General features: G+C 34.5%; 1 protein-coding gene across 3 annotated transcripts in view; it reads left to right on the forward strand.

The window, feature by feature from the left end:
- AFG2A (AFG2 AAA ATPase homolog A) overlaps positions 1–13032 on the forward strand; it is a 355632-nt gene that overhangs the window by 41317 nt on the left and 301283 nt on the right. For all 3 annotated transcript variants that reach the window (XR_002825682.1, XM_004386855.2, XM_023741156.1), the window contains exon 10: positions 7579–7733. Coding sequence is in view for 2 of the 3 variants with exons in the window: in XM_004386855.2 (XP_004386912.1) it covers positions 7579–7733 (155 nt within the window). In the remaining variant the exon portion in view is untranslated. The remainder of the gene's footprint in view (positions 1–7578; positions 7734–13032) is intronic.

Below are 13032 nucleotides of genomic sequence, written 5' to 3' on the forward strand. Positions count from 1 at the left end.
CTTGCTAAACTCTCCTATTAATACTAATAGCTTTTCTTTTGACTATGTTGAATTTTCTGGGTAGATAGTTGTCATATACAAATAATTGCAGTTTTATCTCTTGCTTTTTATCCTTTTACCTCTTTCTCATTTTCTGTTTTTCTATCACTAGTGACCAGGGCCTCCAGGACTATGTTACCCAGTAGCAGTGACAGTGGCATTCTTGTTACCGATTTTAAAGGGAATGTGTATAAAGTTTCTTCATTAAGTGTAACGTTTGCTAAAGGTTTTTCAATATAATCTTCATAAAGTCAAGTTATATTCCAAAGGTTTTTGGATTATAATGTTTATCAAGCACACTTTGCTTTAAATTATTTTATCATTATAAATAGGATTGAATTCTATCAAATATTTATTCTATGTCAATAAAAATAATTATTTGATCATTTTCATTTTAGTCTGTTGATGTGGTGAGTTAATTAACAGATTATTTTATTTTTTCCCATATAAAAATTTATACATAAATTGTTATGTGATCCTAATTGCTCTCCCCATACTGTGACAGCACACTCCTACTTTCCACCCTTAATTCCCCATGTCCGTTCAACCAGCTCCTAACCCTCTCTGCCTTCCCATCTCACCTCCAGACGGAAGCTGCCTGTTTAGTCTCTTGTATCTACTTGAGCTAAGAGGCACACTCCTCATGAGTATCGCTTTGTGTCCCATGGTCCAGTCCAATCCCTGTCTGAAGAGTTGGCCTCGGAAATTGTTTTATTTCTGGACTGAGAGAGAATCCAGGGGCTGTGCTTTCGGGGGTTCCTCCAGTCTCAGTGAGACCATTAAGTCTGGTCTTCTTACTAGAATTTGAGTTCTGCACCCCACCTTTCTCCTGCTCCATCCGGGACTCCCTGTTGTATTCCCTAATTAACAGATTTTTTGATGAACTGTCCTCAAATTCTTGGGATAAACCCCACTTGATCATGAATATATTATTTTCTAATATACTTGTTTAGTTAGCTAATATTTTATTTAGAATTTTTGTTCCATGCTCATAAGTGAAAAACGGTTCTTTTTTTTTTTCTTGTTCTTATTTGATTTTAGAATCAAGGCTACATTAGCCTCATAAAATATTTGGATACTTTTACTCACCTGTGAAAACCATCAATTTATATATACTGTGAAAAAAACGAGGAAAAGAATAGTTTTTAAAAATTCCATAGGATTGTTTTTTTCTGTCATGATCCAGTCAGGAGATAGAAAGCATGCCAGTCATTTTAACAGAGAGAATTTAAGATTATAAAGAATTGATAATCAGTTATAAAATTGTTAACTAGATAATTGAAAGGGTAAAAAATAACTAAGGTATCACAGAAGTAGCAACTGCAGGAAGCAGCTACCACCTCTAGAGCTAGGCAAACAAAGACAAAAGGTTGGAATTATTAAAACCTAGAAACTAAGTTAGAACTCAGTCCTCTGAGAACTGGCACTGTTGTGGCTGGTGCTTGGAAGGCTTACTCAGACTCCTGAGAGGGTAGCACTGGCGGGCTGGTGCTGGTGTCTCTGAGGCATCTGATAAGGTTCTGAGAGTGTTGGAAGAGGTATAACTTTTTAGCTACTGATATGGGAAGAATCTACTTCATAAGTGTAGGTAGAGCAATGTTCACAGGAATAGCAAACAGATAGGAAGCCTGTGAGAAGTAAACTAAACAGGAGGGAGCAAGTCCCTCCTTTCCTCTGCAGCTTTGCAGTCTCCCTTTGGTGTCTCACCCTAGCATTGGCAAAGTCTAACTAACATGGAGCAGAAATGTAGTTTGCAGAGTCTCAGCCCCAGTATCTCAAAGCCGAGTTTAGAAATGTGGTTTTGGGGTCAAGAGTCAATAATTTAATAACTATCAAAATTAAAAATGAATTCACATTATTACTTAACCTCTGTGTGAATTATAAAGGAAATCATAGGGGAAATTAAATATTAAGAATAGAATGATAGGAAAAAACTCTATGTATTAAAATTTCTCTGAGAGGGGATTTGGAGCCCTGGTGGCACAGTGGTTAAGAGCACGACTGCTAACCAAAAGGTTGGCAGTTTGAATCCACCAGTCACTCCTTGGAAACCCTAGGGGGCAGTTATACTCTGTCCTCTAGGGTTGCTATGAGTCAGAATTGACTCGATGGCAATGGATAAGATAATACAAGAGGGGATTAAAACTTTAATACATTTTAAATAAATGAAGAGTTAAAAATAAATGTGTTCAACTCAAGTAGTTGGAAAGGATCAATGGAGTTAACCTAAAGAAGGAAATAAATTAAAAATGTAAGGATAGAAGTCAGTGGAATAGAGAACAAAACCACAAAAAAAAATTTAAAAAATCTTGTCCTATGAAAAGATTAAGATTTAGTTAGACCAGAATCCATTCAAGAAAAAGAAACTACACTAATTGATATGTTTTGGTCGAGGAGAAAAGAAGATGCAAGTAAAATACAAAATGAAGAGAAGGAAGTAAGTGCAGACAGGCTGGAGCTTTAAAAAAAATAAATGTTATCGCAGGATGTTGAAAGCCCTGTAGAGGAATATTGTGCGGATATCTATCTCTTTGGCTTCTCTCTTAGTTTCCTTGTGGCCACATGATTAACTTTACTTCCATTGACTATACTTTCTTAATTTAAACATATGGACACATTTCTAGGATAACCAGTAAAATAATGGAAGTAGAGTGTATAACCTCAAAGCTAGTAGGAGGCAAAATGGAATATGAAAAGAACAAATCAAATAAAAACCAGTGAGTCCAAAAGACAGCAAGGAAAGGAGGTAGAAGAGATTCGAGTACAGCTATATTAACATTAGATCAAGTAATTTTTAAAGCAAATTAACATTCCTAGATGTGAACCTAGATATATAGATATGGGCACTGCATATTGGTAAAATATTTAGTTTATTGAGAACCTGTAATTGTTCTAATCCCCTAATTACAAGGAGAACTGAACAAATACCATTTTAATGTAGAGTTTTGACACATTTCTGTCAGTAATTGAGGATAGAGAAGATTTGTACAACACAACAGAATTTATTGGATATATATTTGGAACACTGAAATTCAGCAACAGAAGTATACATATTCAAGCACATGTAGAACATTTATGTATATAAACCAAATCTCAATAAGCAAAAAATTGATTTCATGGAAACCTTGTTCTCAGACCAAAATTTTATGTTAAAAATCAGTAAGTTAAAAACCCTCATAGTTTTGAAATTAAATAATTCTAAATAGCTCATTGGTCAAATTTTAATGTGTAAAGGAAAAGCTTTTTAGAATTGAATGATGAAAATATAACATATCACAATTTATGGTGTGGAGCTAAAGCAGTGCTTACAGGGAAATTTACAACCCGAAATTCTTATGTTAGAAATGAAGAAAGGCTGAAAAATAATGAGCTCTGTATTCAGCTTAAGGTATTATAAAATAATAAATCCTAGAAAACAAAGATTTAATGAATACTAGAACAGAAATTAATGGAATAGGAAAAAAATACAAGAAAGAAGTAGAATGGTTTTATGTACTATTACATAATAACTGTCCCCACTTCCCTCGGTGCCCCCCACCCAACACCCCGTGTGCCACCCCTGCGTGGTCATAGTGGGCTCTGGAGTTAGCTCAGTCTCTGCTCAGTGTCTCTCCTTCTCCCACTTCTCCACGAGAAGCCTTTCTTGGGCAGCTCTGTCACTTTCTTTAGAACACAGTTCTCAGGGCTTTATGAGGAGGGGAGGCAAAAACTATTGCTGCAGCTTTTCTCTAGGTCCCAGTTACTTGCAGTCCTTAAATTACCCAAATCATCATTCAGGCCACTTCTGCTCTCATGTTTGTTTCTTCTTACATCATTTCTAGTTTTTCCAGGTTGCTTCTTTTCTATTTGTTTTGTTTTGGCATTTCTTATTAGAAGCTTTCCATAGATCTTTGGATGTTTTTTCATATTTGAAAGTGGCAAGCCCTAAAAATTGACTAGATACTCCCAACCATTGTAGGGCTTGTGAGCTGTGGACTTCAGTGTGGCATTTTCTGTACAGGCCGTTTCCTTGGGGGACCTTTGTCAGTATCTTTACTGTAAGAGAGCCTCTCACTTAGTTTACCTGTTCGATATGGTTCCCTTGCCTTTAACTGCTTTATGTCCCCAATCTAGAAACCCTTTGTGGTATTCTAGAGAATACAACCTCCAGAGGTAGGGGGGCTGGAGGAGTCATCTGACCCTGTGAAGTTAGGGAGGGGAAACTTGGGGATTTGACTGTTCCCTAACAGACTTCTGATCTTCCATTTTAACCCAACTTCACTGTTTTTTTTCCAGAGGTGATTGATGCTGCCCAGTTTTGAGCCCCATCCTACCCCCTTTTTTGGTGTGCGTGTGCATACAGAGGGCAAAAATCTGGTTGTTTTCAGATTTTTTTCACTTTATGCTAGGGAAGCAGATTCCCTGGGTCTGCTATATTCAATTACCAGTTATTCATATGCTTTCCAGCTTCCAAAATTTTTTGTTGCAATTGTATTGCTTCCTTCCTTAGTCTATTTGTCATATTGGATTTATGCTTAGAAAAATTCTTTTACTGTCATGTTAGTGGGGTTTTAGGAGGAATCGAATAGTATTTAATTTACTGTGTTTACTTGGTATGAGTGCCTTTTCTTAAAACCTTTATTTTTCAGCCCTTGATTGAATATGCTCAGTAGTGGCCCTTTTTTATCTTTTCATTGTAAGTTTACTTTAGAAATTGTCAGTTTACTTTTGTATTTCTGTCTAGAGGCTAAGCTGTTTTTGGATAAAAAAACTTTTTTTTAAAGATACTCTTAAGGCCTTAAGACTCATTTTCTATGCATGACTTATAATCTAACTTGAAAAGCAATTAAAAAAGACATTTCAAAAATATTTTTAGAAATGACTGTGTTACTGGTAAATACATGTTTATCTACCATTTGGATATGTTAAGTTGTGCTGTGTTCATCACAGAATCAATCTTTGTTAAAATTTTAGTATGTCTTAGCTTTCAAAAACTCCATGTTTCTTTATTCTGATGACTTTTCTCCCTCCTTTTGTGAATTACTGCTATTTTCTTGCTCTCCTCATTGATGTGGAAATTTTGCCCAGCTTTAAACTCTATAGGTTTTATTAGACACCATAGAGTTTTTTGTTTTATAAACACACATTTATATCATGGTATTGTATATACTTTTTTAAAACTATATATTGCCTGTCCTTTACAAACCTCTTTCTCACATGAAAATAATTGACCTCTTTCATTGTCAGACTTCATGTTTATTTGATGTAATAAATGTGGCAGGAAAATTATTAGGCCACTTCCTTTGTTTCGGTTTTTAGTATCTCATTACTGGTCCAAATTAGAAATACTGACAAGTATTGTCAGATAGTCATTTGGTACATGAAGAAGAGGAGCCAGATTCTTCTGGTCTTTTGATTACTTCCATTTATGTTAGATTTTTTAGTAACTGCTTAAATTCTTTCAGGCTAAAAGGTGCTATTTAATATAGCACAGCTCTCTATTACTAAAGTCTATTTTTATTTTTTATGCTACTGCCTCATTTAACTAATAAGTTTGTTGGAGAGAGAGACAATCTCATTTAGCACAGATTTTCATTTTTGTGTCAGGAACTGTGAAGGGTCTGAAGATTATACCCTACTTGACTTGCAAGGTAACAAGTTTTATGAGTGCTTGCAGAAGACACAGTATTCCTGGGTCAGAATCAAAGGACAGAATATTACTCACAGCATCAGAAATAGCCAGAGTATCAGCATTTGCAATACTTCTTTGAGCCTCATTTCTCACAGAGCAACCTAAAGATGCCTGGGTGCACCCGAGCCCATCCAAGGTTGCATTACAGGAAGAGAACCATGAACTTGAGGAACCTGAATCTTTTAGAATGGGCAGTAGGAATGTCTACCCATTGCTTTGGAAGGAGACGCTATCTGTGTTCCTATATACAAACATCCTTCAAAAGATAGTCTGGAACAAAGGCACTCAGTGCTTCTGCTCATGAGATAAGCACAAACGTGAGAGAGATGTGAAAAATTATCTTTCAACATTTTGGAAGATAGAAAAACCAAATAGGTATTTATAAGATAGACCTAATAAGTGACTTACAGATTTTTAGATAGGAGAGGATATCCTAAGAAATTTTCCTTAGAAAATAATGATACTTTTATATATATCCTCACGTTCCTTTTGTGTAGCTTCACAAGTTATACAGCTTAGCCTGTTAGCCCCCATAGTTAGCCTGTTAACTCAGAGACATGCATATATGTTAGACTCACACGGATAGTTATTTGAAAAAGGTTACTATGAATCTATTTTTTGAGTGTCTTAGTACTGTTCACTGTTTTTTCTTAAGTAGTAGAAGATACCTGGCCGTCTGTTTTTGGCATTTCTTCTGTTCTCTCTAAAAGTTCAAGGAAGGGAAAACAAGTAGAAAGTTGAAATGATATCATTTTAATTTAGTAGACGTTCACTGTGGTGTAATGTTTTGGACAAAAGAGGTTAAAAAATGATGGCACAAACTGGATTGCTAAGAGGTTTCTGACACTAAAATTCTTCAAAGTGGAACTTCATTGTGCACTGGAACACAAATATGGCACCTTATTTAAAAGACCCTAAAGCATAGAGCACACAGGGACTTTGCTGGCCTCTGGACTTGAGGTCCTTGCCTCAGATCAAAGGTCTCTAAATCAGGCAATATGGAACGCTGTTGGGTCATTCAGTCCTGTCAGTGTTTAAACTCCAGGCAAATAGCAAAAAACAAAGAACTTAGCATCTTTAACTTTATAGGTTAGCGTGATCTCTTTTTAACTTATTTTGACTTTTAAGTAAATTTAACCATCTTTTTGGCTCCTCCAGTATTTTACTATTCTGGTTCTACTCCTCTATCTCTGCCAATTAATTCTCTCCCTCTCTCTTTTTTTAAAACATCATTTCTTCCTGTGTTCTCCGAATGACGGGCTTTCTTAAGATTCATCCTTTAGCTCTTATTCCTAGATCCCTGATCCCTCTCTAGCCTGTCTTTATAGATCTCTTCCACTCTTATGTCAGATCTAATGTATGTGCACGTAACTCTAAAGTCTGAATTTCTCTTTCTAGAGTTCCAAAACCACATTTCCAACTGCCAACTAAATATTTCCTTCCAGATGTTCTGCCAATACCATACAAAATTTTAACTCTGGTTTGATGTATTAACAAAAAGGGCAGGGGCTAAAAGCATATTATTTAATATTTTACTCTTTTAAAAGAAGTTCCCCAAATGAATTATTTTTGAATTATTTTTGATAAACCTTCATGGTTTTTTACGGAGGTTTTATGAGTTCTTTTTTCATGTTTGTAAGGTATTTGTCTTCTCATATTTAATATCAGTTTGTCATATTTTCACTCCTAAACTATGCATTAGGACTTTTGCCTTTATCTTCCCCTGCTTTCTTCTCCCCTCCCTATCACAAGCATACTCTTCAGTACTGTAACATGCATGGGGTTTGGGGTTTTTACTATTATTTTTATTGGTTCAGCTTACATTTATAGGGTAAGAGATAAATCCTGTGTTATTCTTTTCTTTGTAGGTCTGTATGCTTTACGGAGAGTCCTGAAGAAACAGCCCAACTTACCTGACAGCAAAGTGGCTAGATTGGTGAAGATTACTCTGCATGATTTTTTGAAGGGGATGAATGACATCAGGCCCAGTGCCATGAGAGAGGTGGCAATTGATGTCCCAAATGTAAGTCGTTTGTACACCGTACTAGCCACACTGAATTAAAGTCTGAAAGAAATTGAGACTCCAGGGAGACTGCTTGCCGAGGCTAAACATTTTTTTTTTTTTTTTTTAACTGTAGTTTTATTGAAATGATTGCAGATCACATGCAATTGTAAGAAGTAATACAGGGAGATCTTGTGCATCCTTCACCCAGTTTCCCTCAGTGGTAACATCTTGGAACAATATTAACATTGATAAAGTCCACCATTCTTACCTAGATTTTCCCGGTTTTACTCATTTCTGTGTGTGTTTATACATGTAGGAGTCCCTGATTAGTGCACATGGTTAAGCACTCAACTACTAACTGAATGGTTGGCGATTTAAACTTATTCAGAGGCATCTTGGAAGAAAGGACTGGTGATCTGCTTCTGAAAGGTCACGGCCTTGAAAATCCATGGAATGTAGTTCTACTCTGCAGCACATGGGGTTTCTATGAGTCGGAATCAACTCGACTGTAACTGTGGGTTTTTTGGTGTGTATTTAGTTCTGTACAATTTTATCAAATGCGTAGGTTTGTGTATCATTACCACAGTCAAGACAATGAACAGTTCCGTCACCAAAAGGTTCTGTTATGTTGCTCTTTTATGACCACAGCCACCTTGTTCCTACCACTGTTTCTAAAAGTGTTGTCATTTCAAAAAATGTTATGTAAGTGGAATTATACAGTATGGAACCTTTTGGTATTAGTTTATTTCACTCAGCATAATTCCCTGGAGATTCCTCCAAGTTGTTGTGTGAATCAATAGATTGTTCTTTTTTGTTGCTGAATAGTATTCCGTTGTATTTATGTATCACAGTTTTTTTAACCATTCACTTGTTGAAGGATATCTGAACTATTTCCAGTTTTTGGCTATGTGAATAAAGCTGCTGTGAACATTTGTGTACAGGTTATTGAGTAAACATAAGTTTCTATTTCTCTGGGATAAATGCCCAAGAGTGCAGTTGCTGAGTCATGTACTAATTGCATATTTAATTTTATAAGAAAATATCAACTAGGCTAGTCTTCTAGTTATAAACCAATGATGCCTAATGCTTTCTTGGACGCTTTTACATACATTTCATCTTTAACAGTCTTCTCAGAGTTCCCAATTAAATCACAAGGACAACAGAAGCTACCTTTTATGCATGGATCAACTGTTTGGCCCCCATGACCCAAGTGGGCTCTGATACTTGCTTAAGTCAAGTCTCTGAAAGACACTCAAGGGAAAAACAAAAAGGCCTTGTGATGCTGTGCTAGACCATCATTCCACCCCGACTGAAGTTGGCCCAGACTAGAAAAACCACCTAGTTAGTCCTCAAAATTGTGAGAAGTAATAAATGTCTATTGCTTTAAGCCACTAAATTTTGAGATGTTTAGTTAGCAAAAGAGAAGTGATGCAGATACTTCTTAGCGTCTTACAGAACACAATTATTTTATAAATTGAGACTGCAAAACAGTGCCCTAGAGATAGGAACATCCCCAAGGACATCTGCTGATTTAGGCCACTTAAGTCAGCAGTCTGAATCCACCAGGCGCTCCTTGGAAACTCCATGGGGCAGTTCTACTCTGTCCCATAGGGTCGCTATGAATTGGAATCGACGTGACTGCAATGGGTTGTTTTTTTGATTTTAATATGGTTTTGAATTCTTTTTGAAGCATTTTCAAATTGACTATTGAACTGGTAGCTTAAATTCGGGGATTTTCAGAAACCTTGTAGCAGAACGTGACGATTTAGTGTAAATAATTTGACAAATAGAATTTTGGAATCCTGAATGATTGATGTTGGATTAGTAGAAACTAATGAGGTTTGTGGTTTGAAGTTTGGGCACGCATTGGTATGAATGAATTTATCTATTTTATTGATAAAAGGGTCAGGCAGGTGCCTAATGATCAAGTGCCACATGTGACAATTTCGAGTGATAGATTTGTAAACCAATTACACCAACCAGAATCAGTTTAGAGTCTAAAAAAGTTTAGAAACTAAAGGAACGTACAGTAAGAATTTAAACTTCAAGTTACTACAAATGGAGAAGGTGTTTAAATAGTCTGTCCACTTTTGGAATTTCTGAACTGATTTATTCATCACAGGAACTAGTACTACAACTGCATTTTTAATTGCTCTAATGGAAGGTTTTTTTCCTTTATTTTCTTTTGATACTGTATTTATAATCCATGGACTTGTGCCATTTTCCATTTGGCACTTTTATTATTTGGCTTCAGGCCATGGTGTACTGTGATGTTACTCATGAGCTCTGGAGTGATTAGCACTGGTGAAAGGACTTTCTTATATTGCTTTTTATGCTTGCTTCAGATTGTAAAAATTTTCTTGAGAAGTCAACATTTCTATAATTGGATTCCTACACTTCAGCTTTCTGAATTCTGGCTGTTGCATTTACAAAAATAGCAGCATATCTGAGTTATATCTGCAGAAGATTTAATACTTTTTTTTTGATAGAAAACCTGTCTCAAGCAGCTAGTTAATTGTGAGCATTTTTTATAGTAAATTGGGCATTTGACATCTTTTGAGAAAAATTTTAGTGTGTGAAATTAAAACTTCTAAATCACACTTGCCTAGTTATACTTAAGTTTGAAAGAAATGTCCTGAAATGGAAATGTTGCCGATTATAATTTACTTTTTAGTCTTAAATATAATATACGGCATTATTAATTAATTTTCAGACACCATAAGTGTCAGCCATTTACTTAGATGTAATATTTGCTTTTTTTCGGACTTTCCAAATTGGTATTATAGTGACATACTGTATTTCTTTACTATAGGATTAGAATCAGTTTTCTTATAGATTATAATTGTTAATATTTTGTTCCCGCAAGATTTTGTGTGCCTCTGCATATAGGTATTTTAATATGGTTAATCTTAGGGTATATTTAGTTTATATTCTGGTTTTTTCATTTAAAATTATATAGTAAACATTTTACTTTAAAGTTTCTTGGCAAATATCTTTTAATGCCTGTATAATAGACTATTAGATGGATAAAGTGTAATTGTTTTATCCTTCTACTCTCAAATATTTATTTTTTCTATTTTCCCATAATATTGTTAAAGAGATATTTATGTCTAAATCTTTATATTTATGATTCCTAGAAGTCGAATTACCAGGCTAAAATATGTGAAAATTTTAAAGCTTGGATGAATTTTTTTTTTCCAAGAAGTTTGTTTTAATTTATAGTCGTGTGATAAAAATTTAAGATAATAAAAAGATTAAGCAAAATCTCATTTTCACTTTTGCCCTTTTCCCTTTCTACTGTCCACTAGAGTTTATTTTTCTGACTGAAAATATCTTTATAATGAGTAATTTAGTCGTAGAGATTTTCGAAAAGAAAATCAAGTATAACTATAAATCGTATGTTTTTTATTCCTATAGAACTGTTAAATTTTTAGATAAAGGCTGTGGCATACGAGGTAAATAATCTTTGTGTTTGTAAAAAGCTCTCAAGTGGCAGGGTCATTACTTTTAATGGATTTTAAGTTCCATGAAAGCAGAGGTTCTTAACTTATATTTTTATTCTTAGTATTTACCATATGATTACCTCATAGTTCAATCAATATTTGTTGAATGAATGAATAACTAACTTTTATGAAAAAACACATTAAATTGTCAGTTTCAGTTATTTCTGGAAATGCGTATCTCATCTGAATCAATGTACAATAAAGACTATTATTACCCTCAAGTAACATTCTTTAGGTTTTTCATATTTGTAAAGAACTAATTTCTTTAGTAAATTTTTACCCTTACCATCAGTTCAGTGAATTTAACATTTTTGGAATAAAAATCCTATAATAGTGCCACGCTGTCTACTCTGGAAGCATATAGAGTAATCCTTTACATTTTCTGCAGAAGTATGTTGCCTCCTTAATCTGCAATGAAAAATTATTACTGAAGTAACCAAAGTAAAAAAATAGTGCTTTTAATATTCATATTTATATATTAGCTTTGCCTTAAGTCATTTTATACGGACCGTAACAGTATCAGTGATAAATTAATTTATTTCTACATCTGTTCTCCCTGCCCCAACTCCTCGAGATGTTTCTATTTCATTTTATGTAGAATTGTAGGTTTTTCCTTATTATTTAGAGAATAATCCATCTTTATACTTTCAATCTTGCCTTTGGGATTTAGTTTTCACAATTTGGACATTTGCTCCAGGGCTTTACTTTCATGTGAATTTACTTTTGTAAAGTGAACTGGAGCCAGAGCCCCGGGACTAACTGTATAGCTGAAACCCCTTCATAAACTTGGATCCAGGTTAAAATTAGAAGTAGTCAGCAGTCAGATTGAGTGTATACCAAATACCATTAGTTAAATAAACATTCCTCATTTATCCCTATTTTAAAGAGTTGGTAGCAAACTTCTTAATTATATGAATAATCAACAGGCTGTCTGTTTTACTAATTACATACTTAAATTTTACTGCCATATTTTCATCTAGCATCTTTTCAGATGAGCCTTGAAAGTCAGAATGCGACAAGTCAGTTGAATTTCATAGGATGAGCTCATTAGCAGTACATTTCTGGTGCAGTGGTTTGAGAGCAATTATTTAATTGACCATAATTATATTTCATTCTTAACGTACCCTCAGGTTAATTAGAAGTAATTTATTTCAGTTTCTGTTCTTTAAAAACAGTACTTCATTCTATATTTTCTTTATTTTTTACAGACTCACAGGGTTGAGGGTTTCTGTGATGCTTTATTAAATAAAAGATTGCTTTTTTTGGAATAGATAATACAACCTGTGGAAATTCTGTTAATTCCATATTGGTTCTTGGCTGGGCTTTTAAATTCAGTTTCTTTGAATTTTGCTTTTTGTTGTCTAGACAGAAGTGTCTTCTATCACTCCCAAGATCCCAGTCTTCCCTGCCAAATTCTCTTGAGCATTTTATAGTTTTAAGTAATAACAAGTGAACAGGAAAGCACATTTGGGAAAGTAGATTACTTTTAAACAGGAAATACTCAATGCCAAAATCAAGACTGTAGTTTTAACTTCATTAAATGTTTCAGAAGTTAAACTCTTTCATTTCACTTTTCTTTTTATACCTTGTTTTTCTCAGGCCTCTGGAGGAGGAGAAATGAGAGCAATATCAAAACTTAGTGTAAAGGTCACCAGTATCTGTTCTCATCTCAGATTCTGATTGATCTTGGTGAAACCAAACATCCTTCCCCTCAAAGTCTCTATAGAAAAACTTAATTTTACAGCTCCTGATGAGTGTCTTCTTTTTTTTTTTTTTTTAATATTTTATTGTACTTCAGGTGAAGGCTTACAGAA

Source organism: Trichechus manatus, unplaced genomic scaffold (genome assembly GCF_000243295.1).
Source record: "Trichechus manatus latirostris isolate Lorelei unplaced genomic scaffold, TriManLat1.0 scaffold00174, whole genome shotgun sequence".
Lineage (NCBI taxonomy): Eukaryota > Metazoa > Chordata > Mammalia > Sirenia > Trichechidae > Trichechus > Trichechus manatus.